This window comes from Gymnogyps californianus, chromosome 19 (genome assembly GCF_018139145.2).
Source record: "Gymnogyps californianus isolate 813 chromosome 19, ASM1813914v2, whole genome shotgun sequence".
Lineage (NCBI taxonomy): Eukaryota > Metazoa > Chordata > Aves > Accipitriformes > Cathartidae > Gymnogyps > Gymnogyps californianus.
Window position 1 is genome coordinate 8,266,507 of NC_059489.1, and position 25,714 is coordinate 8,292,220.

Here is a 25,714-nt window from a genome sequence, read left to right on the forward strand (position 1 = left end):
GCCAACACCGTCACTGGTCTGCAGCCAGAGAGGCACCAGGGACAGGCAGCTGGAGGGAGCAGGGGGGCTGCTCCATTCGGTAGCTGCCTGCACTTAGACTGGATCAGACATAACATGGAACTGCACCCTTTGGCGACCAAGTCCCTCTTTCAGAGGTGTCCAAACGACCAGCGAGCAAAGTCCCATTGGTTTTCAGTTTTAAAGACAAACATAACAAAATCTTTAAAAATATGGACTCGCATGCAGAAAGAAATTTAGGGGGTTCAGTGCTGTGAGGTCAGGGGAAGCAAGAGTCTGGAAACGCATTGTAGATTGGGCTGCAGGGCATAGGATTGCATGGGGGGAGGACTAGCCATGCCTTCAGCCACTTCGCAGCCTCAGCCTGCAGAGACAACACAGCCACAGACACACACTTTCTATGTTTATTGCATGCAGAAGAATGACCCAACCAGAAAACACTCTGGCTCTCCCCCCTTTCTGGGCATAACCACGTTTAACCTACTGCCAGCGGAGTTCTCGCAATCAACCCCCCTTTGCTGTCACAGCAGCACCCAGGGGACTGCGGGGATCCCTGTGTGTCAGGCCCTTACACGCTCACGATCAGGCTTCCTTCCTCGCATGGCCAAGCTGCGTTGGGAAGCAGGTAGCTAAGATAGAAGAGTATGCAGCCCTAAATGCTAGATGCTCCATTCCTGTGATCGCTGCTGCCTCCGTGGGGAGGGGTGTTTTGAAGGGATGAACTCCTGAAGGAACCAGATCCAGTACATGCCTGAATCCATTCAATGCCTGAATCGTGAGAACTTGGGGGAACGGCTCGCCTGGTGGTACCGCTGATACCCCTCCGACGTGGCTGGGAGCAGCAGGAGGCTGCTCAGCGAATCCTTCTGGCAGAGGGCCATGGCCTCCTTGTAATTTATCTTCTCTTTAGTGACAGGGTCAATGAGATCTTTTTCATAGTTGGACTCATCCTGGAGCCTCTTGGCCAGGTCGCCTGTTATCATCCCTGTCTGGGCAGCTTCGAGCACGGGGATGCGACCAGTTTTCTTAGGATCGATGAGCCCTCCCGTTAGATGCTGCACCTCCAGGTAGGGGAAAGCGCTGTCCTTGGTCATCCATCCCTTCTGAACTGCTTCCCCCACAGACAGCCTTCGCTTGGTCACCGGGTCCTCAATCCCTGTGAAAGCTTTCTGGGCATTGAGCAGTCTCTGCATATAGGTCCTGTCAATCAGCCCCCTCTCGATCGCCTTATGGACTGAGAACCGGTCCCGAGAAATGAGGTCTATGATGCCTCCCGTGGCAGCCTGGGCTTCCAGGAGCTTCTGAGCTGTCATGGGATCAAGCAGCTTCTTCGCAACAGCAGTCTTGATGTTGTATTTGGTGTCGGTGGTGGTGTCATACACCCCGGCGATGGGGGATGTGTCATCACAGAAGCCCCTCTGCGAGGCTGGGGGGAAGAAGCTTTGGGTTTGGTGGGTGGTGGGTGATGAGAGTGGGGATTTGGAGATGATGGAGCCAATAGAGAGGGATGGGGGAGGCTTGGATTCCCCAGCCACCAGCAAGGCAAATTCAGAGATGGGAATCTTGCCATCCCGGTACAGCTGGTACTCCTCCTTTGTGATCCTCCTCAGCCTTAGCGCATCATCAATGGAGTACTGCTTCCCACTTTTCTTGTCAAGGAGAACTGAGACTTCCCCATTTGGGCCCAGGGTGGTGACTTCCTCCCAGTCACACTCCAGCTCTTGCAGCTGGATATACTGGCCTCTGTCTATGATGCCTCTCTTATAGGCCTCGTAAGGGGACATATCCTTCCCTGTCTCAGGGTCCAAAATAGAGATCTTGGTGGAGAGGTTCGTCTCTCTCATCTGGGTCTCGTGATTGATTTCTTCCCGGTTGACCCTTGACTGGAGATCTCGAATGAACCTCTCCTTGTTGTAGATCTGGTCCTTCTCCCTAAGGATGTCTGCCTCCAGCAGGGAAAACTCATGTTCCAGCTGCTTCTTCTTTTGCCTGTCATTCTCAGTCCGTTGGTTGAGCAGTTTGGACTCCTCCCGAAGGAAGAGGACTTTCTGCTGCTTCTGTCTCTCCAGCTCCCGCAGTTCACTCTCCAAGTTGGCTCTCTCCTGGATGGCCAGGTTCCTGGCTTTCTGCAGCTCTGTCTCTTCACGAGCCCATGTCCTCTTCATGCCTTCAGCTCTCTCAATCTTCTCCCTGAGCCGCCGTACCTCCTCTTCTGCCTTTTGCTTGGCCCCTCTCTCCCTGTTCAGCAGCTCCCAGATGCGTGCACGTTCACTCTCCAGCGCTCTGTCCTTTTCCACTCGAATCACCTCCTTGTAGATGGTCTTCTCCTGGGATTTTGTTTTCTGCAGGACATCAACTTGCATCTGCAGGTTCTTGCATTCTCTCTGCAAGTTCAGCACTTCCATCTTCTCACGGTCCAGCTCCAAGCGCAGGTTGCTGGCAGACTGTTCGAGGACTGGATCCTTCTCCAACTTGACCACTTCTTCCATAATGATCTTTTCTTGCACTGGGGCTGGGCTCTCCTCCAGCTCCTTTATTCTCAACGTAATTTGTCTCATCTCCTTCTCCAGCGCAAGCCTCTTGCTTCGATCCTCCTGAAAGTTGAGCAACTTCTCTTGCTCTTCTACCAGCGCACGAACCTGCTGCACATCACGTTCCAGACGACGCCTGTTGCTCACCTCCTCGTCCAGACTCCGGCTCAGCCTGTTGTGCTCATCTCGGAGCTTTGGATCCTTTTGAGTCAGTATCACCTCTTGAACAACTACCTTTTCCTCTGGCTTTCGCCTCTCCAGTAGCATGTATTTATTCTGCAAGTCATAGATTGCATCCTCTGCAGCTCTCCTCTTTTGAGACATGTTACGCACCTCTTGACGGAGGCGATCAGCTTCTTTTTCCAAGAGTGGATCATTCTCATATCGGATGACTTCCTTGTTGACCAGCTTGGTTTCCACCTTGGATCTCTCCCTCTTCCATTCATCCCTTTCACCCTGCAGCCTAATGAGCTGCTCTTGGGTCCTGCCATTGGTGTTCACTAGTTCATTGAGCTGTTGTTTCAGCCTGTCAATTTCTCTGAGAATCTCTGGACTCTTCTCATGCTTCACCACCTCCTCTATAACCTCCTTAAGCTCCACCACTGGTTTCTGTGACCTGAGGACATTGAGCTCTGCTAAGGCCTCTTCCACTTCACTGTCAATCTTTGTCCTTTTCAGAGTAACTTCCTGCAGCTCCCTTTTCAGGTGTGCAATTTGCCGCTCCGTTTCAGGATCCACCAAGAAAATCTCATTGACCCTCTCTTTAACCTCTACCCTTGGTTTTTGCTTCTCTGCAATACTGTACTGGCTCTGCAGCTCTCCCAGCTCACCGGTAAGCATCAAGTTTTTGCTCCTCTCTTCTTCAATCAGAGTTTTAAGCTTGGAAGACTCTCTCAATAACTCTGGGTCCTGCTCTACCTGCTTCACCTCCTTAACAATAATTTTGGGTTCTGCCGTTTCAATTAGTCTTTCCACCTCCTCAATCTTGTTCTTTACTTTCACTATTGCTTCTTCTGCAGACTTCCTCTTGAAGGATTCCTCATCGATTTGTAGCTGCAGGGTCCTAACGGACTTCAGCATTTCTGGGTTTTTCTCCAGTTTGATGAGCTCCTTCACCACCACTTTCTCTCGGATATTGGGCTGCTTTCGCTCCAGCATGTGCAGTTCTCTCTTGTGCTGCTCAAGTTCGGAAGCAGCAGCCAAGCTTTCCTCCCGGAGACGTTTGATCTCCTGACGGAGACTGGCTGCTTGGCTATCCAGGCTTGGATCTTTCTCAATTTTTGTGATCTCTTTGGTGAGGAGCTGGGCAGGAGTGACCTTCTTCTCACTCTCCATCTGGGCAAGCTTCTGGCTCATCACTTCAATGTCTTCTTGCAGGCTCTGCCTCTTTTTGCGTTCCTCTTCAATCTGCTGTGCCATCTTAGACAGGTTGCTCTCCACCTGTGGGTCTCTGTAATATTCTATCACCTCTTTTTCTTCCACTCTTTCAATGGGCTTCTGAGTCTTCAACATTAGCAGCTTGTTTCTGTGTTCCTCCAGGTCCTTTTCAATCTTGGCCACTTTCCTCCTTTCCTCCTCCAGCTGTGATTTCAACCCCTCAGATTCCCTGCTTGTTGTGGCTTTGTTTTCAGATTGCTGGGTTTGCTTATGTACAGCTTCAACGTCCTCATGCACTTCCTTCTGCAAGGGAAAACCAAAAAAGAATTTAAAAAAAAGGCAGCGAAGCTGAGTCACTCTTTGCACCTGGCACAGAAGCCTTTCCCATGACAAGGCACGGTAGGAGACAGAACTGGTACAGAAACCCCGGGGAGCCTCCAAATAACGCTGTTTGTAAATGGCAAATGAGGACACATTCCCACCATCTCAAGCAACTGACTTGGTGTGTCTTCCCCTTGTCGTGGAGGTGCTGCAGCAGCCCACAAAGGTGCTTGGTGCTGCCTTGTATCTGCAGCTGAGGGAGGGTAACACGGCCAGTCCCCACTGCGCAGCTGGTTCACAGTAGCATCACAGAGTGCCCCAGTTTAATCCCTTGTCCTTCCTGAGCACACTGAAAGTCATCCAGACCAGAGACCTTTCCTATAGGTGAATCAAGCCCTAGAAAGGCATAAAAGTCCTATTTCTTTGAAATGTTTCCAGAAGGTTGTGAGTACTGAGTTCTAGCCACATCTACAGACGAATCTGAAATTCTCAGTCTGTGAACACTGATTAGATATAGCTGACAACAGGACTTAAGAGCCCTAATCTTTTTTCCTAGCATAAACTACAGCTTCAGTAAAGAGTTGAGGGCCCACAGAGGTGATGAAAGTCACAACCTAAGATCAGGGTCAGTGAAACCGTGGTTACTCGTGGTCTTTTTCTCACAGGGGTTTCCATTCCTGTCCTTCCTCACACCTGGATGTGGAGATCTGGGGAGGGGTAGGGGATCCTAGGCTGAGCAGACTGCTGACAGCTTTGGAAAGATCATTTCAACCCCCAATCTAGAGTACCCCAATCTTGCCATGAGCTGTTAGCTGGTACCTTCTCAACAATCTTCTTGGCAAACTCCAGCCGGCTGAGCTGCTGTTTATTTTCTGCTGCCAGCTCCATGTAGAGCTTGGTTACATCATTTTCCTGAAAAAGAAACAGTGGTGAGAGCCTTGTCCCCTTCACCTTGACACAGCTCTGTTGGATGGCACACTCTCCCACCTCTCCTTTCACCTGGATGCACTTTGTGTACTGCACTATTCCAGGGATTAGCGTCTTCACATATGACTTTCTAGAGAGACACAGAGTCTAAGCACTTATGTAGGAGATCCTGTCCCCTTTATTTGAACGCCTGTTAGATGCCTGCTAGCCTACACAGGGTCCAGACTTCCAAATGCACCTTGGGCCACACAAGGATAGCAGTTGGCAAACAGCCCAAGGTGGTGCAGAAGAACTGGGGTGTAATTGGGAAGAGCATGCAGGAGCTCTGGCTCAGTCCTGTCCCCACACACCTACCCTGTAAATTTTATCTTCACACACAATATGGTAAGGAGGCATCATCAGCAACCTCAACCAAAGGTACCAGACACACCCCTAATTCTGGATCTCACGTGCTGCTTTGCCCCATGGACAAAGGGATCCCTGATGACATTTGTCCTTGGGATTAGGACCATGATCAGCTGTGGCTGTAAGAGTGGATTAAGGCCTTGCAGAGGACATGGGGCTTGGGTAAGGAGCTAGACAACACTTTCCATGCCTTCATCTTAACATTTTACCTGGGCCTGGATGCTTTCTTGTAGGGGGGTCACACGCAGCCTCTTTGCAGTGAAGTCGGTCAGGGTAGGGTCCAGAGAAGAGCTGTATTTGCCTGCTTGGAGTTCATAGTCCTGTTCAGAGCAGAAACAGAAGCATCAGTTGGGATCTCTCGGGTGAGACACTAAGGGAGTGCTACATGGGAAAACCCAGCCATACATTGAGCGTGGACTGCACATTCCGGGATAGTCTGACCACTGCGTTCTTCTCTGGCTCCTTGCTTTCGATCTCCTCCACCAGCCTCTGCAGGAGACACACATGACGTTAAGGACAGGTTGAAATATGGCAACCCAGTAATACTCTTGCAGCCAAGAGCAGTAGCTCAGCCTAGTACTGGAGGGAATGGTGGGAACAGGATGATGTTTAGGAAGAGTCTCCGGGGCTTTAGAGGATCTCAGCAGCACTCTCACTTGCCCAGGACCTGCCACACTAATTTATCACGTATGAGAGAAATACCAGCCAACACAGAGACCTCCACATCTCATCATCTGAGCTAGTCAGCTTAGGATCTGCTCAAGGAGCGAAAGATGCAGGACCCAGATGCAACATCTCAGTCCAAGGTGCAATCTTTCAGGATCTGGATGTGTCCTCTCTGTGGAGAGGATATCAGCCTGGGGGTGACTAGCACAGATGAGGACACCAGCACTGTGGATGAACACAGCGGAGGAAGATACATCATCTGTGGGCTGCAATCCATTATCTCCTTGTTCTAATTCATTCACCGTAACGGGTGGAGCACACACCTAGGAGCTGGTTGGTACTATTTTGCATATGTTCACAAGAAAATTCCCCCATCCCTGTAACGTTACAGGTTATGACGCTTGTCCTGGAACACACCTTCTGTGCCTGCAGCTTGTAATTGATCTGGCTTGGCCCTTCGGTGGTCTTCACTTGGTGCTTGGGTAGGTTGTTCATCCAGAACATCAGGTTCTCATTGGAGTTTTGGAACTGCTGGTAGGTGAGGCTGATATTTCTGAGGGTCTTCTCTCTGCACAGCACAAAGGTGAACAGGAACATTAAGGGGGAGGGCAAAGATTCACGTGCAAGTTCCTAAAAAGACACTATGGTGAGAATGTCACCACAACGAACACCAAGATAACAAAAACAAGGGGGTGACAGCTGGTCCTTGACTGGGGAGCACAACTCTGTGCCCATCAGGTTTGCTACTGCAGCATGAACACAACCTGGGAGATGAGAGAAGGAAAAAGTCAGACAACCAGCAGCAATGCCTGTCAGAAGTGTTAAGCACCAGGGTCTCTCTGGGTAGTGTCACTGGGTCAGGCAGAGGCCAGCAGTCAGCTACTTAAGACTGCCTTCCCGCAGCTATCTGGAAGCTCAAAGCCTGTGCTGTGCACAGGAAGGTGGCAGCTACACAGCAGGACAGACCTGGTCCCCAGTATTACAGCAGGGTGGTCAGGATCACGGTCCTGCAAGGAAGAACATACTCTTGGGACTCTGACAAATGCTGGTCCACGTTAGCTAAGAGGAAGCTATGACTCCAGGAGCAAAGAAGACACCACAGTTCCTCACCGCTGATCCAACTGGTCTGCAACGGCATGGTAGCGATCATTGAGGAGCTGCACCTCCCGCTTCTGCCGGGGCAGGTCAGGGCAGTACTCCTGGAAGTTGTTCTGCACGGCGCTGCAGCTGTGCTCAGCATCCTTGAGCCCCCGGTTCAGCTTCAACACACAGTCCTCTTGGGCCACCAAGTCCCGCTTCATCTTCTGCAGGGGAAAAAAAAAAAAGACACCTCTAGGTTTGCACCAGTCAATGCATCAACCAGAAATATCCTCCTTAACACCGTCCTTAACCATGCAGCACTTGGGGGCTAGTCAGATTCTCCAAGATAGTCATGCAATGTGGAAGAGAGAGAACAGTGAGACTTATTCAGTAAAGAAGGTGGGTTGAATGGTGCATGGAGCAGAAAGGAGAAGTTTGGGTGAAGGCAAAAAAAGGTCACTGTGAGTCAAGGGTGAGAGCTAACGATGGGGCAGGGAGATTGGCAGCAGGAAAGAATAGGGATGGGCGTGTGGCAGAGCAACAGAGGTTAGATGCTAAGAGGTTCATCATATATTTTAGGGACCCCAAAGGTAGCCTGGGAGGGACAGAACTTTTTGCTAGCAAGTCGGTGCAGGTCAGCCTGCAACACCAATGTAAAGCCTTCAAAGAACGAGTCCTTAGAAAGGCTTAATTGCTGGTGCCTTGGAGTGCTCAAGTAAGCAAAGTCCAGCTCTCCCCACCGTTGCTACCTGAGCTCAGAGATCTCCCTTCCCTAACAGAGGGCCTGATGTTCTCCTACCTGCAGATCGTTGGCCCGATCCTGCAGGGCATTGGGGGATGCAGGAATGATGCTATCCTGAGCCAGCTTGGCCTCAAACGTGCTGACAATCTTGTCTGTGTTCTCAATCTGAGTCTCCAGGTTCAGCGCAGCCTTAGCCCTGGGGAAGGGAAAAATGACAGGACAAGGTGAGCTACAGAAGATCCCATTCTTCTCCTTTTCTCTCTGGTTTTGCACGTTCAAGCTCATTTAACATCAGAGCTTCTGCAGCATGACAGAGAACAAGCAATATGCACTCACAACCCTGTCATGTTGCCCAGAAGTTAGATATATTGCTTTTCACCGCACACAGCAGAGCTGGGACAAACACCCATTGCGGTGGACTTTCCACAGTGGGGGGATCTGACCACAGATTACATACAGGAACTCCTTCAGAGGTGCCTTTGATGATGGATGGGAGGTTTCCAACCTGCACTGGGCTGGATGGACCTCAACCAATGCCCATATAGACCAAAAACATTTTCTCTCATGCTTCTGTGTTGACACTTCTGTGCAAGGACTTCCTCCCCTCATCCCCATCAGGCCTTGCCATCATCACTCACTTCTCGTTGTACAGGCTGGAGAGCATATTGACATCATTGTATTTGCTCCTGAGGGCATTCAACGTGACAGGGAGCTGGGAAGCCGAGGTGCTGGTGGGTTTCTTGGAAAGGTAGGTCTCACACTCCTTCTGCAAGGCATCCTTGGCTGCCCCCAGGTTCTCAAGTTTCTTTGTTGTTTCCTGGCACAGCAGATGGGAGCAGAGTCACCCAACACAGTCATAACAGTGCTGTTGCGAAAACTTGTCTGCCTCAGGGGCAGATTTTGCTGTGGGGCTAAGGGTGCGGTAGCCCTCCCATAAGGTGCTGGCCCTTGGGGCAGAGGCCCATCCAGACTGTGGCTGTCTGGCAATGGCAGGGTGTGGGAAAGAGATCCAAACAGACAAAGATGGAAGAAGCCTATCTGCCTGAGTCCATCCTTCTGCCAGGGCTGGATAAATACCCACAGATGAAGATGTAACAAGCTGAACTACTACAGACCCAGACCTTATCCCAGAGAAAAGGAGGGGGGCTCCAGGGCACTGCCTCTTTTCCCGTCCCCTTCACATCTACCAGTCTGTACTCCCCATCAGGTGAGCCAAAGCTAGTCACTGGATTAATTCCCTCTATCCCGTTGTATTTTATGCTACAGACTTGACAGTAAAGGGTGGCAGCATCCCTGTGATAAGGCTGAGGACTCCCCAAGACTGGTGCCTGGTCCACAGCTCTGAAATGAATGGACCATCTTGCTACAGAGCTGAGCCAAGGGAAGAGCCTGCGTTTCTCTAGGGTTTGGCTTAACCTGTCCCATTTCAAGGGCTCAAGCCAGCCTGAAACCCTTGCAACCGCAGCACAGGTTTCTCCTTTGAAGCACCAGCTGTCATCTCCTGTGTCAGTTCTGTTTTGGGCCAAGGACACAGCGCTACCAAACTCATCCTGCTCCAACCCGCCCGCAGCAGCACCCACCTGCTGGTGTTTGATCCTCCTGGCAAGGTCATCTGTGGGGTCACTGTAGTTCACTGGAGACCTCACTCGGTTCAAGACCTCCTTCTCTACCTGAACCAGGTCCTTGCCAACGCGATCCAGGCTACCAAGAAGCTGGTCAGCTTGGGGATCATCCTGGACTACAGGGGGGCTCCTGGGCAGAGCTGCAGCGAGACACAGCTTAGGTTAAGCCCCATTTCTCATCTGCCATCCCAGTCTTGGAGCACAGCCCTTTCCCTGAGCTCTCCCATACGTGCTCCAACTCCCTCTCATGACAGCCCTGCTGCAAAGCTCTGCCTTTTGTGTTTTGCAGCTCTGAAGCACGCAGGCTTCTCCCGAGCGTGGGGTTTTGATGCAACCATTAACGAGTCAGTTAACATTTCGAATCCACAGAGCACCATGCACGTGCGTGTGCCTTCTCGTGGCAAAGGCTTAGGAAAATGGGTTTAGCTCTGCCCCAGCCAGCCAGAGCTCAAGTCCAAAGGAAGGACAGAGACAGCCATATGCTGCCACGCAGACACATCCCTGCTCCGCTTCGCTGAGAGCTTTTGAACTACAGCTGTGGGAGTAACACAGCTAGCCAGGGGACGGGATTTAGCCACGGCTGCCTGCTTATTCCACAGTCCCCAGCTAGGGAAGGGAACTGCAAGGGACCCAGATCCCAAAGAAGGTTTAATTAAGGCTTCTGGATAGGCACATTCCCCTGCAACCCTAAATACCCTGCAACTGTTGATGGAGCTGGAGGTCAATCTCAGAGGTTTGAGAAGGGCAACAGAGATTTTAAGTGAATTGCCCGAGATCACACGGTGAGTCCTTGGCAGCACTAGGAGTCAGGTTATCCCAGCGGCTGGCTGCTCTTTTCCATAGAGCAGAAGGCACCCTCACACTGACCCACAGATCTCTCCCTGCCCGGGCGGGTGCTCTGCTTCCAGCCGGCTCTGGGAGCTCTGCTGGCCATGTCAGCTCGAGGGAGGTGCACGGGCTTGCTTTGGAGAGGGCTTGACTAACCAGCTGACGTACCCTGCTGGCTGGGTTGAATCTGCTCCTTGTGGCCACGTCTCAGGGTGCTCTGAACCGCCGCGCACTTCTGCTTCACCATATTCAGTTCCCCTTCCAGCCTGTGAGCAGAGAGGAGCATCGTCAGCCAGCAGGACGGGAAACTGCTGCGCTGAGCAAGCCTCAACAGAGCCCGGCCCAGCAGCAGCTTCGTGCCTTTGCCGGGAAAGGCATTCCCAACGGCAGGGGCAGGCTGGGAGCCTGCAGCCTGCTGTAACTCAGAGATGTCCCTTAGGAAAGGGGACAGCAGCAAGAGCAGCCGGTTGGTTTGAGCAGCTGATTTCTCCCAGTGGAGCCGGTGTTTCCAACTCTCAGCAGAAGCTATCAAAGCTGGAAATTTATTTCATATCCCTGCAGTGCTTTGCGGCTTCGCAGGAAGCGAGTACAAGTAGCTGCTTCTGCGGCTGCTGCACTAGAAATGCCAAGTCTCATTTGTAAGGATGGTTCCCTTCTAATGAAGCTAGAGCTGGGATCAGCAGGAGCTGGAAGGACCAAAAAAATCTCTGGGTGAGAAAAGACTGACGGAACCAGGAGGAGAGGCCTTTGAAGGACCAAGCCAGTTCACATCCCTGCTACGGACTGCTCCAACTAAACACTGTGCTTTAAAACCAGTAAGTCCCAGCTTGCCTGGCTGTTGTCAGATGAGGGCTGTCCCTCTGCGGGGCCAGGACATAGCTCCATGCAGAGGGACTGAACGGTGGAACAGGCTGGGAAATAAAACAAAGACAAATATTTTGCGCGTCGGAAGGGAAGCAAACACCGGGAAATGAAACAAGCTGTCGGATGTGGCCTGAAAAGGGCAAGAGTTTTCCAGGCAACATCTGCAGAGCTGTTATCCAGGAGGGCGTTGCAAACTTTTTCTTTTCCATTTTAAAAACATGCATGAAACCCATAAATCCAAAGGATTCAGTAATCTGGGACGTGTGAGGAGGGGCACGCACGCAGGAAGAGCAACACAATTAAGTAATCACGCCCGCGTGACTGGGGACCCAAGGTCCCATCACGGGCATGCCCAGGTAACTCTCAATCTTGGCTGTGGGCCTTTCCACAGCACTTGAGCAGCACTGATTTATCCAGGCACCCGGGGACATGATTAAAAAGGTAATGCCGAAGCTCCCTGCACCACCGCCCCATCCTGTGGGAACCACAGAAGCTAAATGAGCAACCAGGCAGTAGACTACACGGTGGTTCAAGGAACATTTCTCAGTCTCCAGCTGGGGCTGGCTGAGAGGAGATACCACAGATAACTCTGTCCTGTTTGGCAAGTCCCAAGCTCCAGACTGATTCTGCAATGAATTTAGTCAAACCTATGCGAGTCACATGTTTGGGTGAAGAAATCAAGCCTGACTGCCAGAAAACTCTTTGGCAGCAAGGTCCTTACAGCGTGCAGTGCTGTTGAGGAATGGCAGGAACCTGGACAAGATACTTGGGTGCAGGGAACAATCCCTCTCCAGGAGGGATTTTGTACTAGACAGTCAAGAGGTCTGTTCCCAGCTGCTATTTCTCTGCAGCTGAGGCAGTCAGGCTGGCTAAGACCTAAGAGCAAGTCTGAGCATCTCTCTGGGTCAGGCTTTCCACTGCAGACTCACCTATTGACCTTGTCTATGGACTCGGGGTCTGGTGGAGGGATGAAGAAGCAAGCAGAAGGTGCCTCCTGGACCACACCAGTGCTGCTCTGCACCACCCACATCTCCGGGTTGCTGTTGTCCTTCAGAGTGTACTTGTCACCTCTGGTCAGCTGCACCTGGGACAGACACAAAACCCAGTGAAAGGCTTGGCTTCCTGGCACTAGGCCAGTTCCTCCCACCACAGAGCCAAGATCTGGAGCAACCAAAGAAGAATCCAGTTGCCTGCCTCTTCTGAGGGTACTGCTAGTCAAGCCCTCACCTCCCCAGCGTCCCAGTCACAGAGGGTGTCCAAGGTGAGGGTCTGAGAGGGACGCATCCTGCGCAGTTTCAGTGGGCTGATCTCTTTGCTCCTTCTCTTCAGGTCAGTGATGCTCTTCTCTGCCTGCTTCATCGTCTTCTCCTCATTCTAGACAAAACAGGGAAGACAGTGTTTGTGACCAGGCTTGGATGAGAAGGAAGAGGAGGGTCACACTACAGTGGGTATGCTGGGGCCAGTTGTCCATCCTTGTGTGGTCACTGCTGGGGCAGAGTCAGGAGTTTCTCCATTCTTGACTCCTCCATGTCCCTTCTTCCTCTTTTCATTATAAATGCTCTCCTCAGTTTCCTTTGCTCACAGCAGATCTGCCTTGAAGGCACAGCCCGGGTTAACCTTAGGTGATCCCACACCGTCATATTAAATTTCCTGGAGAAGTTTTTCTTCTCAGAAATGGAACAGAGACCTGCCAAGAGGTGGCCGCATTCCAGTGTCAGAAGGTACCAAGATCCCGGCACCTCTTGGGAGCGAAATGTTTTGCATGCATGGGAAGATACCACGTTGAACGTGTCCCCTCCCTCTCTCCCAGGCAAACGTTCCTTTCCGATCTGCATCTCACCCCTGAGGTCAGATTTCTTTATTCCCTCCCTCGCCCTTGGCTCATGAGAGTGCTGAGGAGATGGGAGGACCTTTCCCCCCTGCTTGGATGCCAGCAGCTCACGCTCTCTGTGCGCCCTCTAATCCAAGTGTCTCATGTTTAGGACAACACGCAGCTCCTCCCTGCGCTTCTCCTTTACTCTGATGGTGACCTGGGCCCTGGCTGTGTGTCACTGATGGGGACCAGTGCCTTCCCAGGGGTCACTGCCCCACAGCATGAGCAGTGTGGACCTTCTGGGGCTACAGGGACTCAGCATCCAGAGCACAGTATTGCCATGGGCTTCCCCCTCCCTAGCACAGAGCTGGGATGAGCTGTTCTGGTAGGATTATTTACCCACCTCTTCCCCTTCCCCACTGTTATTTATTGGGGAGGTGTAACGTTTGGTCTGCCCCTTAGGTCTGGCTAGTGCCACCAGCCCTGAAGACCTCACCTCCAGCTGAAGCAGCAGATCTGACACCACCCCAGGGCTGTCTTTGTTGAACTTGCTGTATTTGGTGTCCAGGTCAGAGTTCAGCTTCTTCAGGGAGCAGCTCACAGCCTCAGCATCATCCTGGAACTGGAGGTGTGAGTAGGAAAACAGTCAGGAATGGGAAGACATTATTATCTCCAAGTCCAGTGGGGTCTTTCAGTTCCCAGTGCCTCTCCCACAACCTGTATGGGGCTCACAAGACCCTACAGACCACCCTCAGAGTGTGTGCTTGGACAAGGGCTCTCCACCGCCTGAGCCACAGGCAAATAATCGCAATCAACAGACAAGTGCCAGGTAACGACAGCGAGCAAACCCTCCCCTGCCCCTCTTCTCCAAGCCAGCACACTAACGCAACAGGGCTGACGACATGAACTGGGAGCCAGTCCTTCACTGCAGCACTAAAGGACTGTGTTTTGAGGGGTGTTTCTGCAAAATACCCTGACTAGGTGCAAGCAAAGGATCTCTCATCCTCATCCCTTTGCTGTCTCTCTTCCCAGCCTGCCCGCTCCAGCCTGACCCTGCAGCCCCACAGGCCGTGCTCTCCTCTTTACTTTTTACCTTCTTATAGGTCTCCACACTTTTCAGTTGACTCTCCTGGCAAATGCAGAGATTCAGGAAATTCTGCCACTCGTTCTTCAAGGCTTCCTGGTGAGCCTGTGGTGGGACAGAGCACGACTCAGTGGGCTCCAGCTAGTCCCACCTCCCCCACCACTGGTCTCCTTTCTCCAGAAGTCCCAGAGATCAGAGGAAGGATAAAGACTGCTGTTGAGCAGAGACAAAGTTATGCCCAGGCATTGCCTGATGCTGCGCCTGAGCAACGACACTGCTCGACAAGGACCTGGCTCGTACAGAGCAGCCACCATTTCTCAAGGCGTCTCAGCTCCAGCGGTGCTGGTGGCTGAGAGCCCACCTCAGCTTGCCACTGTGTCTGTGGGCTTGGAAATACAACCTCAGAGGTCGGGAGCTCGTTCCACTTGGGAGAGGTCACACCATGTCGTAGCTGGAGTTTCACAGCAGCGTGAATGTGGCTGCATCAACCACATGTCTGAGCACCAGACTGGGAGCTGGTCCCAGCACACAGATGTTAGCCACTATCTCCTGGAGATTTCTGAAGGGGTGAAGACCCTGCACTGCCCTCAGCTTCCCCATAGGGCTGGAGCAGGCAGAAAGATGCTGCGGTACAGTTGGTGCAGTGTGGGAGGAAAGAGTAGCATAGCAGCTCTGCAGAAGAGGTGAAGAGGACTCTTCCACCTCCTGGCTCTTGATGCACAGAGACATTCTCATTCTCTTAGAGGGTTTGGGAGGAGACCCCCTTTCCCTACCTGAATAGGCTTGACAGCTGGGTGCTTTAGCTCAATCATCCTATCCCCATCATCCTGAAGATTGTTCACAAACTCCTCCTGGCTGAGCAGCTCATTGGACTTGAAATCCTGAAGGGGAAGAGAAACGTCATTGACGTGGGAGCATGCAGGGAGCACAGTGCGGTCTCCTGGGGCACCAAACCCCATGTAGCAGAGAAAAGGCTCCCAAAGCATAGACATCCTTGTTTGTTTGTTTGTTTTTACAAAAAGAAGGGGCTAGGCAAAGCTAAAACAAATTAGACACGCTTGGGCCTCAGAAAGCATCAGGGCATTCATTCAAAGAGCATTTTCCTAAGCAATTATCCCTCTCTTCTTCCTGGTCCCAGCATATTGCAGTCACTGGGTGTTGTACTTTGGACGTTGAGGCTGACATGACGCTGAGCCCTTCCCTCCCCTCTGACCATGGACAGCCGCACCGACAGCTCTCTAATGTATGATCCCGCATGCCAGCTCAGGGGACAGGAGGGGACACACAGAGTGGCTCATCCTTATCTCCAGCATGGACCCAGAGCATCTCTTCCGCCTCTGTATCTGTGCCCTGGGAAAGCACCAGGCTCAGGGCTGGTGGCGGATGTCTAGGAGGCTGGGATCCACCCTGCAAATCTTGCATGCTGGGCTTGCCTAGCCTCTGATGGCCAGGACACGCCGCCATCCCCCAAGAGCTCACCTCGTACTCCCGACGCACGCTCTGGACGTCCATCATTTGGTCACTCCAGTCCTGCTTCAGGATCTTGGTCTGCTGGTCCGTCAGGTAGCCCAGCTCCTTGGTGCAGCCCTGGAGGTGGTGGTACAGGCTGCCCAGGCTCTGCCCTCGCCAGATGGAGGCTTTCTGCCCATGCACATAGGAGAGAGACAGCGTTGGTGCTCAGGCTGGGGAACCCCTTTCCCCTCCTCCTCCCCAGGACCCCGTTCGCGTTGCACATCCACCAGGAGATTCCCAGCGACCTTGATGAGACATCTGCTGCCCGCTCGTTCTTATCTGATGGGGCTGTTGTTCCCTTTCCCTCCTTCACAGACAGGATATGTTTGTCTAACCAGAATCTCGGGTGTGGGCTGGTGCCTCAGGCAGTCTGAGAGCTGGCCCAGCTCTGCTATATTTCTCACAAATGCCATTCTTCAGCATTAACCTTTACAGGCCCAGCTGCCTAAACCCAGGACCTCCTTCCCGGCCACCTCCTTTGCTCCAGCTGCTCATTTCCTCTCTGGAGCCCTTGTTAGGGATCAGTGCAAGCCTCAACATTTGCAATCCTGATTTGGAACAGCGTGTGGGCTGGGACAGGGTTTCCTGCTGCCGCATCCGTAACCCTGCGCTCACGGACACATAGGCAACTCCAGATCAATGATCCACAAAGAGGAGAGACACAGATCTCACCCACAGCATTGCCCTGAGGGCAGCGAGCGTGCTCTCAATTTACACCCATTCCAAGGTGGGAAGGAAAATGGGGAAGGAAGATGAGGGACATGACTTCACTGTGCAAGAACAGAGGTAGCTCCTGCCCTGAGCTGGGCATTCCTTGTCCATCAGGGATGGTGTTACTCTGCTGTATGACCCCATCTGTCCAGAAAACCACTGAGAAGCTTACCAGCAAGTCCTTGTACTGGCTTTTTAAATCTGCCACATCCTAGGTTACAACACGGCCAAGACCAACGGGAGAAGAGGGAGAAAAAAAAAAAAAAAAAAGAGAGAAAAAAGCCATTACCAAAACATGTGGTAGATGCTGATGAGCTGATTTATGGAAGGTGCTTTAGAAACCATTCAGGAACCACCTCCCTGGCCCCTGCACGGCTTGCTCTGTCCAAGCTCAGGTATCCCCATGCCCTCTGCAGAACAAGGGTGGATGTTCACCATGCAGAGGAGTAGATGGGACATGCGGCCAGACAGCGAGCAGAGCCCGCAGGGTCCCGAGCAGAGCCCGCAGGAACAAGGAGGGGATGGAGGGTGCCTTACCCCGGAGCAGAGGTTCTTGATCTGGAGGCCGTAGGCTTCAATCTCCTTCTGGAGAATGTTGTGCTCAGCTATTTGCTTTTCCAGCTCTGACATGCCAGGGCCGTACTGTCCCGTGTTGACTTGTTTCTGTGCAAAAGGAGTTAGGCAGACACTAAAGCAAAAGACTTTATTTCAGGGAGAAACCCCAGTGAGTGCTGGCAGGGTATGAAAAGATCTGATATCTGATACCCATCCAGGAGGAAGGGAAGGGATCTTGTTGTTTACTGTGATTGCTGTTGGTTGCCATTTCCCCAGCCATATACAGGGGCAAAGATAACCAGGCCATAAAACCCTGGTGTACCAACCCAAGCTGAACCAGCCACCCTTCCCACGGTGACATGCAGTGGATGGGCATAGTTACCATCCAACTTTCAAGGGAATCCAGGTTGACTCCAAACTGGGCACTGCATGTACCCAAGACCTTGCAGCATGAAACCCTAGGATGTAGGGCTGTAAAGTTCTTGAAGACATCACCTTCTCCATCCTTTCATCCTGTAGCAGGGCATCTCTACCTGATCCCCCTCCGATAGTTCTTGATCTGAAGGGGTCAATCAAGAGGGTCCTCCAGAGGGTTTTAAGAGGTGGGAGGAGAGTCCTTCTCCTACCCAGAGTTACTTCCACCACCCCCAAGGTCCCTGCATGATACTGAGCACACAGTGGCTGGCAGAGCTCTACAGGCAATAGCAGACATTATCTACCCTTGTAGGAGTTGGAAGATACATCTAAAACCAGCTGCTGTTACCATCTTTTGGTCCAGGATCCCGGCCCAGTCTACCCTGGGCCCCACATCAGGGATGTTCAGTTGTTCATAGAGGGCCCGGTACTCTGCACACAGCTGCGTCACACGGTCGTGGAGCTGCTGGATGCTGCCAAGGAGAAAAGGCACACATCTCTGTGTCAGTTTGGAAGGATTTGTGGAGCCCAGATATCAGTCGTAAGACCCAGGCTACTTTGTTGTCCCTTTGTGACACTGGCCGCCTCCAGCAGTGGAGGCACTTGTCCTGGTGCTCTCCATCTGCAGGGATGTCTTAGGAATTACAACCCAGGAGGAAGCTTCAGGGAGATCAGGGCTGTCCCTTCCCAGCTAGGAAACAACTCTTCCCTCCTGATTTCCACCTAGAAAGGCTGGAGAGCAAAGGGGAGCAAAGCACCAGAGGCCAGCTGAAACTCTTCCCCCATTTGAACACCCAACTCTGCTTGCCTGAATGAAAGGCATTCATTTTAGGAAAGGCAGAGGAAAAGGGGATTTGCCCTGGGAGTGGGGCCACGTTTTAGCTCTGCATTTTTCTGGTGCCTTTTACAAGAACTCCCAAATAAGACTGGGTGATCACTCTGGCAGCCACCCTACACACCACCATCTTTACAATATATTGGCAGAAGCCCTGATTTTAAGGCTAAAGTCTACGGGAAGAAGGGCGAAACTCTACCTCTCACGGCAACGAATAGAGCTCAGTCTAGATCCTAGGGGGGTTCTCCCAATTGCTCAATGCCTCCATCACACCAGTCCCCACCGCTATACTCACTCTTTCTCTATCTCAGCAGCCTGAGGGTGTTTCAGCCGCTTGGCGCAGTCCACATCTAGAAAGAGGTCCTTCAGCAGGGTCTCCGCTTCCTTCAGATTCCTGGCATTCTCTGGCTGGAACTCAAAAGCCTTGTTCTTCTGGTGATTGCTGACATCCTGGAGGCCAGGGAAGACAGAGAAAAAAGCCCGGTTGGACCACACAGACCTCACAACATTCTCCTTGGCCAATGCAGAGGGCCTGGATGCTCAACACACCAACCGCAGAGGAACCGTGGTGCAAGGGTGCAGCTGGGGAGCGTATGCCCAGCCAAGCTGCTTGCTTCAGCATCTCTCCCACCCAGGGGACCAGTGTGGGTCAGGCTGGCTGCCTGCCTCTGGGGTTGCTGGGAGGTACAGGGCTGTGGTGCTGTAGGTGAGACAGCTTTGGCTGTGGGAAACAGGAGGCACTGAGCAGAAAGCACGGAGGCTAGAATTTGGGAGGCCCCGGTATGCAGCCCCAGGGGCTGGGAGGCTCTGCGGGGTGCTCTGTTCCTCCCCAGCCTCGAGTCAGCCCCCAAACCTGCACCAGCAAGCTGATGCACAGAGCAGACACCTGACCTCTTATCCTAGCCACTGCATTTCTAGGCAAAACCTTTCACCTTTCCACCAGCCTCTGCCACGACTCACCTGCTTGAGTCTGGAGTGTGTCTCCAGAATGTCCTTCTCCACCTGGTCAGCATTTGTCTGCATGCGGGAGATGAGCACGGCCAGCTCATTTGCTGAGGACCTGAGAGAGGGAGCAGCAAAGCAGGTGGGTGGGTGAAGGCAATTCTCACCCTCTTCATCACTGCCCAGGACCTGACAGAGGTGTGGTTCTTCAGGCCTTTCCCCCATGTCCTCCTGGTCTCCAAAGAAAGAGTCTAAGCTGTGGCCAAGGGCACGGATGCATACAGGTGGTCAATGCCCGGCTGTTGCCTTCGGCCAAGTGAAGGTAAGAGGTGGTGTGTTCAGAGCAAGCAGGTGGGGGCTTTTTGCACACCACACGGCTCATCTGCACAACTCCTTGCTGCAGGTCACCGCGGGTGCTCAAAAGTTTGTGAGGATTCAAAAAGCATGGGGGGGGGGGGAAGAAAAAAGAAGGAAAAAAAAAAAAAAATCGCTGTAGGGCTCCCAAATGCACCGACACCACATCTGGGTTGGGAAGACCCGAAGCCACAGACGGCTGGAGGCCAGGAGAGCACCCTGCAGAGGCAGCACAACATGCTTGCCCTGTTTGGAGGCGCTTCCCTGGGTGTCTGCCCTTGGCTGCTGGTAGAGGTGGGCAAGATGGCCCTTCAGCCTGACCCAGAACTGCTATCCTGTGGTCTTGTTTCATGCCAAGTGCTCTGCAGTTCAGCCCATTGAGATGCTGGAAAGCCCAGTGCCACCCCAGGACTGGGCTGCAGTGGACAAGGACTTGCTACGCAGACTACAAGCCCCTCTAGGCACTGTGCAGGCTGTTGCAGTCATGCTACTTTCAGGGCTTGGGGACAAATTTCCCAAGGCCACAGCACAACTGCCAGCCCTCCTCGCCCCAGTGAAGATTCACTGAAGGTCCCCATCAGACCATTCCCCCTATTATCTCTCACCTCAGTGCCATCACACAACCGATGGGTACCATCATGGCCCTTATTCCATCACCACTAATGTGACGGAGCACTGAGAGCCCTGCTGAAACAGCTGGATCTAGAGCCCGCAGCAAGGCACGGGATGGTTCCCAAGGCTCCCTGCAGACAAGGAAGCACAAGCCTTGGTGCCACCTTTGTCCTCGTGTCCTGTTGTCTCTAATAGCATCTGGCCTTGAGCACAGTGCCGGCCCTACCCTCCAGGCAGGGAGAGTGCAGCGCTGCCAGGATGTGGGCAAGCAGAGGCAGGAGGGTGTAGACCGATAGCATCATCCAGGGACTCGAGCCCTTGCTGATGGGGCAAGGTTGAGCAGAGGCTCAGCTCAGTTACGTGCTGACCCTGGGGTCTGAGACCAGAAGGAAAGAGTTTGAGCAGCGACAATGGCACGTTGCACAGGGGTCAGCTGAAGCGGGGGGACACTTCTTCAGGGCTGGTTGGTGCCTCTTTGGTGGAGGAAGAAGGTAGGAGAAAGGTGATGTCCTACAGCAGAGCCACCCACATCTGCCGTCCAGCCATGTGGTTTCCTTCCTAGCCCCTGAATCCAGCAAAGGACAGGGGAAGCAGTTCCCTTAATGGCTCTGTCATTGCTCCAGCTCCTCATCATGGCTCCAGCTGTTCCACGGTTCATATCAAAGGCTAGAGCAGATGCTGGGATGTTCATTTATTACAGCCCCAAGTGACTGTAAAGTGCCAGCAAGTGTTACGGTCACCCCAAGCCAAGCACTCAGATGCCACAGACGGAGCTCGTGTTTCAAGTCAGCTCAGCCCACGCTGACCACGGCCGAGCCCGTGTAACTCTGGAGGAGGCGCAGCCCCAGCGCTCCTGCTCACAGCATCCTCCTGTGCCCTTTCTCTGACTCCTCCCTTGGTTTTGATTTCCCAAGAGGGCGGCATGGGCCTGCGACGCAGCAGCTCTCAGCTCCCTGTGGGACTTTGGGTTGGCAGCATCTCCTGGCCATGCCTCAGCTTCCCTGCCTGCAAAATGCATTGTCAGCAAAGTAAACGGGGGACTGCTGCGCTCTGGCAGTGCCCTCTTCTACAGGGTCTAATTCCAGGGATCATGGAGCCAAAGAGTCCGAGCAGGGCATTCATCATCATCAAAGCATCACTGTCTGCTACAACCTGTCTTTTATATCCCGTTAAACATGTCTCCTACCCCATCTGTGCCCCATGGATGCCTTTCCTGGGGTAAGCTGCAGCGCTCAGGGAGATGAACAGTGGCCCCAAGTCCCCGCACAACAGGGTCAATGGGAGCAGCGCAGAGCCAGGACTCGGTCCCCGTGAGCCTGAACGTGCAGCAGGCTGGAAGCTCTAGGAGGTCCCCCCCCCTTCCCCAGGAGGTTACACAATCGCCCACTCATCCCCGACACGCCTGGAATGAGGTGGTGTCCCATGAGCAAATACTTGAGCACCACCCAAATTTCCTGCCCGGGCTCTCTGCGCAGGGAGGAGAGAGTGAGTCACGGGCTGGCCGCCATCCCAGGGGATGGACGCCTCTCCCCATGTGCCGGGGGGAGTCCGTCCACCCCGAGAGGTCTGGCTGAATTCAGCTCCTGCCTGGGAAGGGCGTGAATGGGGTGTCCAGTTTGAGCCCCGTTGTGATGTGACTGTGGATACCTCAGTGCCACTCCAAGAGGGGAGAAGTGAGGATCCATCCTTCCCAGGGAGGGTAGATCGCCAATAAAATCCTGCTTATTCCTGGTGGCACCCTCTTCCTGGCTGAAGGAAACACTGGGACACCCCATCTCTTGTTTCACAAGCCTGGACACATGAATCAGCTTTGTTTAGGCCATGCCACAACAAAACTATGGACTGAAAAGACCTCAGCAACCTCCCGGTCATGGGGACTCAGCCTTGCCCGTCCTCAGCCTGCACTGCCTTTGCACTGCACGGGGCACCTGAGGTTAGAAACGAGGATGCTGTGGCAAACAACCTGATCTTCAGGGAAGAAGTGATGCTTCCTGGAGAACATTATCTCAGGAGCAGACAGGGTCTCCCCTGTGTGTCCTGGAGTGGAGAGCCAGGAGGTCTCCGTGCCGGCCAAGGGAGGAAGCCTGGCAGAGGAGGAGACTGAGACCCTGCAGCCAGCAGCCAGGCTGGAAGTGGCTCTTCAGCCCTTTGGCAAGCAGCCAAACCACTTCAGAGTCTGCAAAAGAGTAGTCTGGATGCTTGAGGAACACTGAAGCCAGGCAGGGGGTGTCCTGGGAGGAGAGGGGTGTCCACATGCTGTCCTGGGGGCCACAATAAGGCCTGATGCACGAGCGGAGAAGCCATCTGTCCTCAGCTGAGCCTCCCACCCTTGCCATGCTCCTCAGTCAAGGTGGGAGCGATGCTGAGGAACCCACTTGGTCCATGCATGCTTAGAGAAGTGCCCAAACCACCACAGACCCTCCTATCCCAACCACGGACCGTGCCAAGAGGAGTGCGAGCTTCTCCTGTCCATGCCAACACCCATCCACACAGCCTGCGGTGACACGGATGCACCGCCGTCCTTCCTCGGGGCTGTCCCTCCTGCCCCATCCCTGCTGTCCCTGGGCAGAAGCCCTCACTCAACAAGAGCTGACCACAGCTGGTCACCCACGTTTCAGGGTGAACATGCTGACACTTGGGCTGCAGAGAGGCAGCCTGGCATCGGGTGGGATACGAGGAGCCATGAGCTCCCCTGTGCTCATGCTGGGCATCCCTCGGCCTCCCGGGACTCGGGTCCCGGGTGTATACAGCCGCAGCCCCGGGGCTGGCCGAGACGGCTGAGGGCAAGGCTCGGCAGAGCTCCTCCTGCTCCTCCTCCTCAAGAGCCAGGGCAGGCCTTCTCCCCAGGGCTATCTCATGTCTAGAAGAGGCAGAGCACTATTATCATTATTAATTGGTTCATTGCTCATACCGTTTTCTGCCTCCTAGACAGTCCAACTGCACGCAAGGGACAGTGTCACTTAGCAGGAACAGGACTGTCCCCGACTCCTGTCCCCCAGAGCACATTTGGGCAGGACCACAGCACCCACCCACTTCAGTCCCTGACCCCCTCCGTCCCTTCCTTCCAGGGGACTTTGCTTTATGGCCACAAGGCAGACCCCAAAGCTGAGTCTGTTCTCCCTGACGCACAGAAGCCCTCACACGCTCTGATCTGCCAGCCCAAGGTGTTCACAGCAGACCGCCAACAAGCCCCTGCCAGTGCTGGGTTAGTCCCCTGAGCCCGTGCCTGTCCCCCTGGGGACCACGCTGCTTTAGACTGATCGGGGAGAAGCAGAGGGAGGTGGTGGCAGAAGCAGCAATCCCAGGAGACAATTAAACCAGGAGATGACTTGCCATCCACCTCCAAAACCACCCACGGCCTTTGTCGAGATCACACCCGGGCAGCCAGTCCAGCCAGATCTAATTCAATTCCACCTTCTCATGAGTTTTCCTTTCAGCCCCGCAGTATGCCTCTTCCTAGAGCAGGGCACAGCGAGGATGCTCCTCAGGGACAAACCTGCACTTGCTACTGCCTCCCTGGGATGCATCCACCAAGTGGAGACAGCAAAGGGCCCTGCGAGCTGGCATGCTCAATGCTGTGGTCCCAAGGACCAAGACGAGGTACCTCTCTAGGGGTCCGTGCCAGCAGGAGCACCCGCTAACTGTGAACCCCCAGAGGCAGGGAAGCTCAACTGCTGCCGAGGTTCTGGCCTTGGGGCCACCAAGAGCAGCTATGGGCCACGAACAATTTCTTGGGGCCATCTGCAGAGTGTGTGCTGGCAGCTGCTCCTGAGACAACTCATTCACCTTCATTTTCTCAGCTAATATGGGTGCTGACCAAGCCCTGGGCCATGTTTGTCTGATGGTTGGTGCCTCCTAAAACAAGCACAACTAGCTCTGTAATTGCCCCGCTTCTGGCTCCAGCCTCCATCCTGCACAGGGAAGAGGTGTGAGGTCTCGCCAGGATGTGACTCCAGTTATCCCGAGAGGCTCGTGCTGAGGGAGAACCTGGCCCAAACCCTCCTGTGGTGCCGCGGGGGCTGCGGCAAGCTGTCCCAGGAAGCCTCATGAGGAGTCCCCAGCCCAGGTCTGGAAGCCAGCTGGGGAGGTGGATAGATTGCATTAGCAAGACTAAAAACCAGAGGCTGACACAGCTCCAGGGCTTCTGGGGAGGTGTCTCACTGCAGTCAGGCCCTGACAAAGGCTTGGTGCTCAGAGAGCCCCCAAATCTGTCTTCGAGATGAGTTTGTGAGTGCTCAGCTCCACTGAGGCAGAAGCTTCCTATGGCAGGGGGCCAGCTCCCCACACCCACACGGGGAAGCCTCAGCCTTTGTGAGGGCCACCTTCTCCCCAGGTCCTGCTGCCTTGCCCAGCTGCACCCAGCCGCCACCCTCCTCAGTAGCTGTTTGCTGACATTGGGTTTGGCCCCCATAAACGGCACAGTTGGGTGCCAGCACCGTGTTGTGTCCACCCAGGTGTCTGTACACACACCACCCCGGGGCTGCTGCTGTTGGTGGCCCCGAGAGATGGGGCCAGCACCCCCTTCTCCCTGCAGGTCCCCTCCTCCTCAGAACAAAGCCCCTTGCAATTTCCTCAGCCTCTAACCCTGGCTGGGGACAGGGATTCCTGCAGAATCACTCCACTAACACTACGAAATGCAGAATTGCTGAGGAAGGTGGAAAATAACCCCAAGTTAGCAACTGCAGCTGAAGGGAGGGATGAGCGCGCTCTCTGCGGGAGCACCCCCTCCCAGAGGACACCCTGCTCCTAGGGAAGCATCCTGGTCCCATCGCACATCTCACTCCCCAGAGCCTAGGGAATCTCTTCAGAGGGGACATGGCTGTCAGATCCTTTTGGTGCTGCCTCAGACAGGCCCGAAAGAGGCAACCTCAGCTATTCGACCTGCAGAGACCCAGCCTGTCACCAGGATGGATTAAAGCAGTCACCAGCAAACCCACTCCTCACCCATCTTCACCACCTGAGCAGCCCCAAACTGAGCATCTTTCTCCAGGGATCCCAGGTCCCAAGGCAGCAGCACACCAACCTCACACAACCAGCGAGTCCTGGGATCTCAAATCTAGGCTGGTATCTGCTTCACCATCAAGCAGATCTTGCTCCACCCAAGCAAAGAGGCTGCGTTTATTCTCCTTACTCCTACCTGCCCAAAAGGGGCTTTGCACCTCCCTGCTCAATTAGCACAGCTCTGAGCACATCTTCAGGCACTGCACATCCCAGATACTTCTGGGCTGGAGCACAAAGCCCACCAAAGACAAGGACAGCAGCTGGGGCAGCACGTTTTGGCATCAGCTCCCAGTGAGCCCCAACTTTCTGGCTGCTCCGCAAAGAGGGATGGTTCTTAGGGTGGCTTAGGAGATACCGAGCGCTCTTCCCTCATCTTCCCCCAGGGTTCACAGGACAGCTTAGAGAGAGGAGAGGAGTCGCACTTACTTGCTAGGCTTGACAGGGGAACCTCTGTTGGGGGAACTTCTGCTCGGGGAGCCTTTGCCCACCCCCTTGAACAT

The 25,714-nt window shown here is 53.7% G+C and overlaps 1 protein-coding gene across 1 annotated transcript; it reads right to left on the reverse strand.

The window, feature by feature from the left end:
- Positions 1–468: 468 nt before the first annotated feature.
- EVPL (envoplakin) lies at positions 469–25,714 on the reverse strand. Its single transcript, XM_050908419.1, has 22 exons — positions 25,641–25,714; positions 19,266–19,365; positions 18,601–18,755; positions 17,820–17,943; positions 17,039–17,164; positions 16,674–16,712; positions 15,758–15,919; positions 15,052–15,159; positions 14,288–14,383; positions 13,691–13,816; positions 12,609–12,755; positions 12,311–12,465; positions 10,686–10,783; positions 9,648–9,829; positions 8,706–8,884; positions 8,125–8,263; positions 7,356–7,549; positions 6,663–6,813; positions 5,985–6,068; positions 5,789–5,899; positions 5,067–5,159; positions 469–4,229 (listed from the first exon to the last, which is right to left on the reverse strand). Exons 1-22 carry the CDS (start codon positions 25,712–25,714, stop codon positions 780–782), a joined length of 6,093 nt encoding a protein of 2,030 aa, XP_050764376.1. The 3' UTR covers positions 469–779.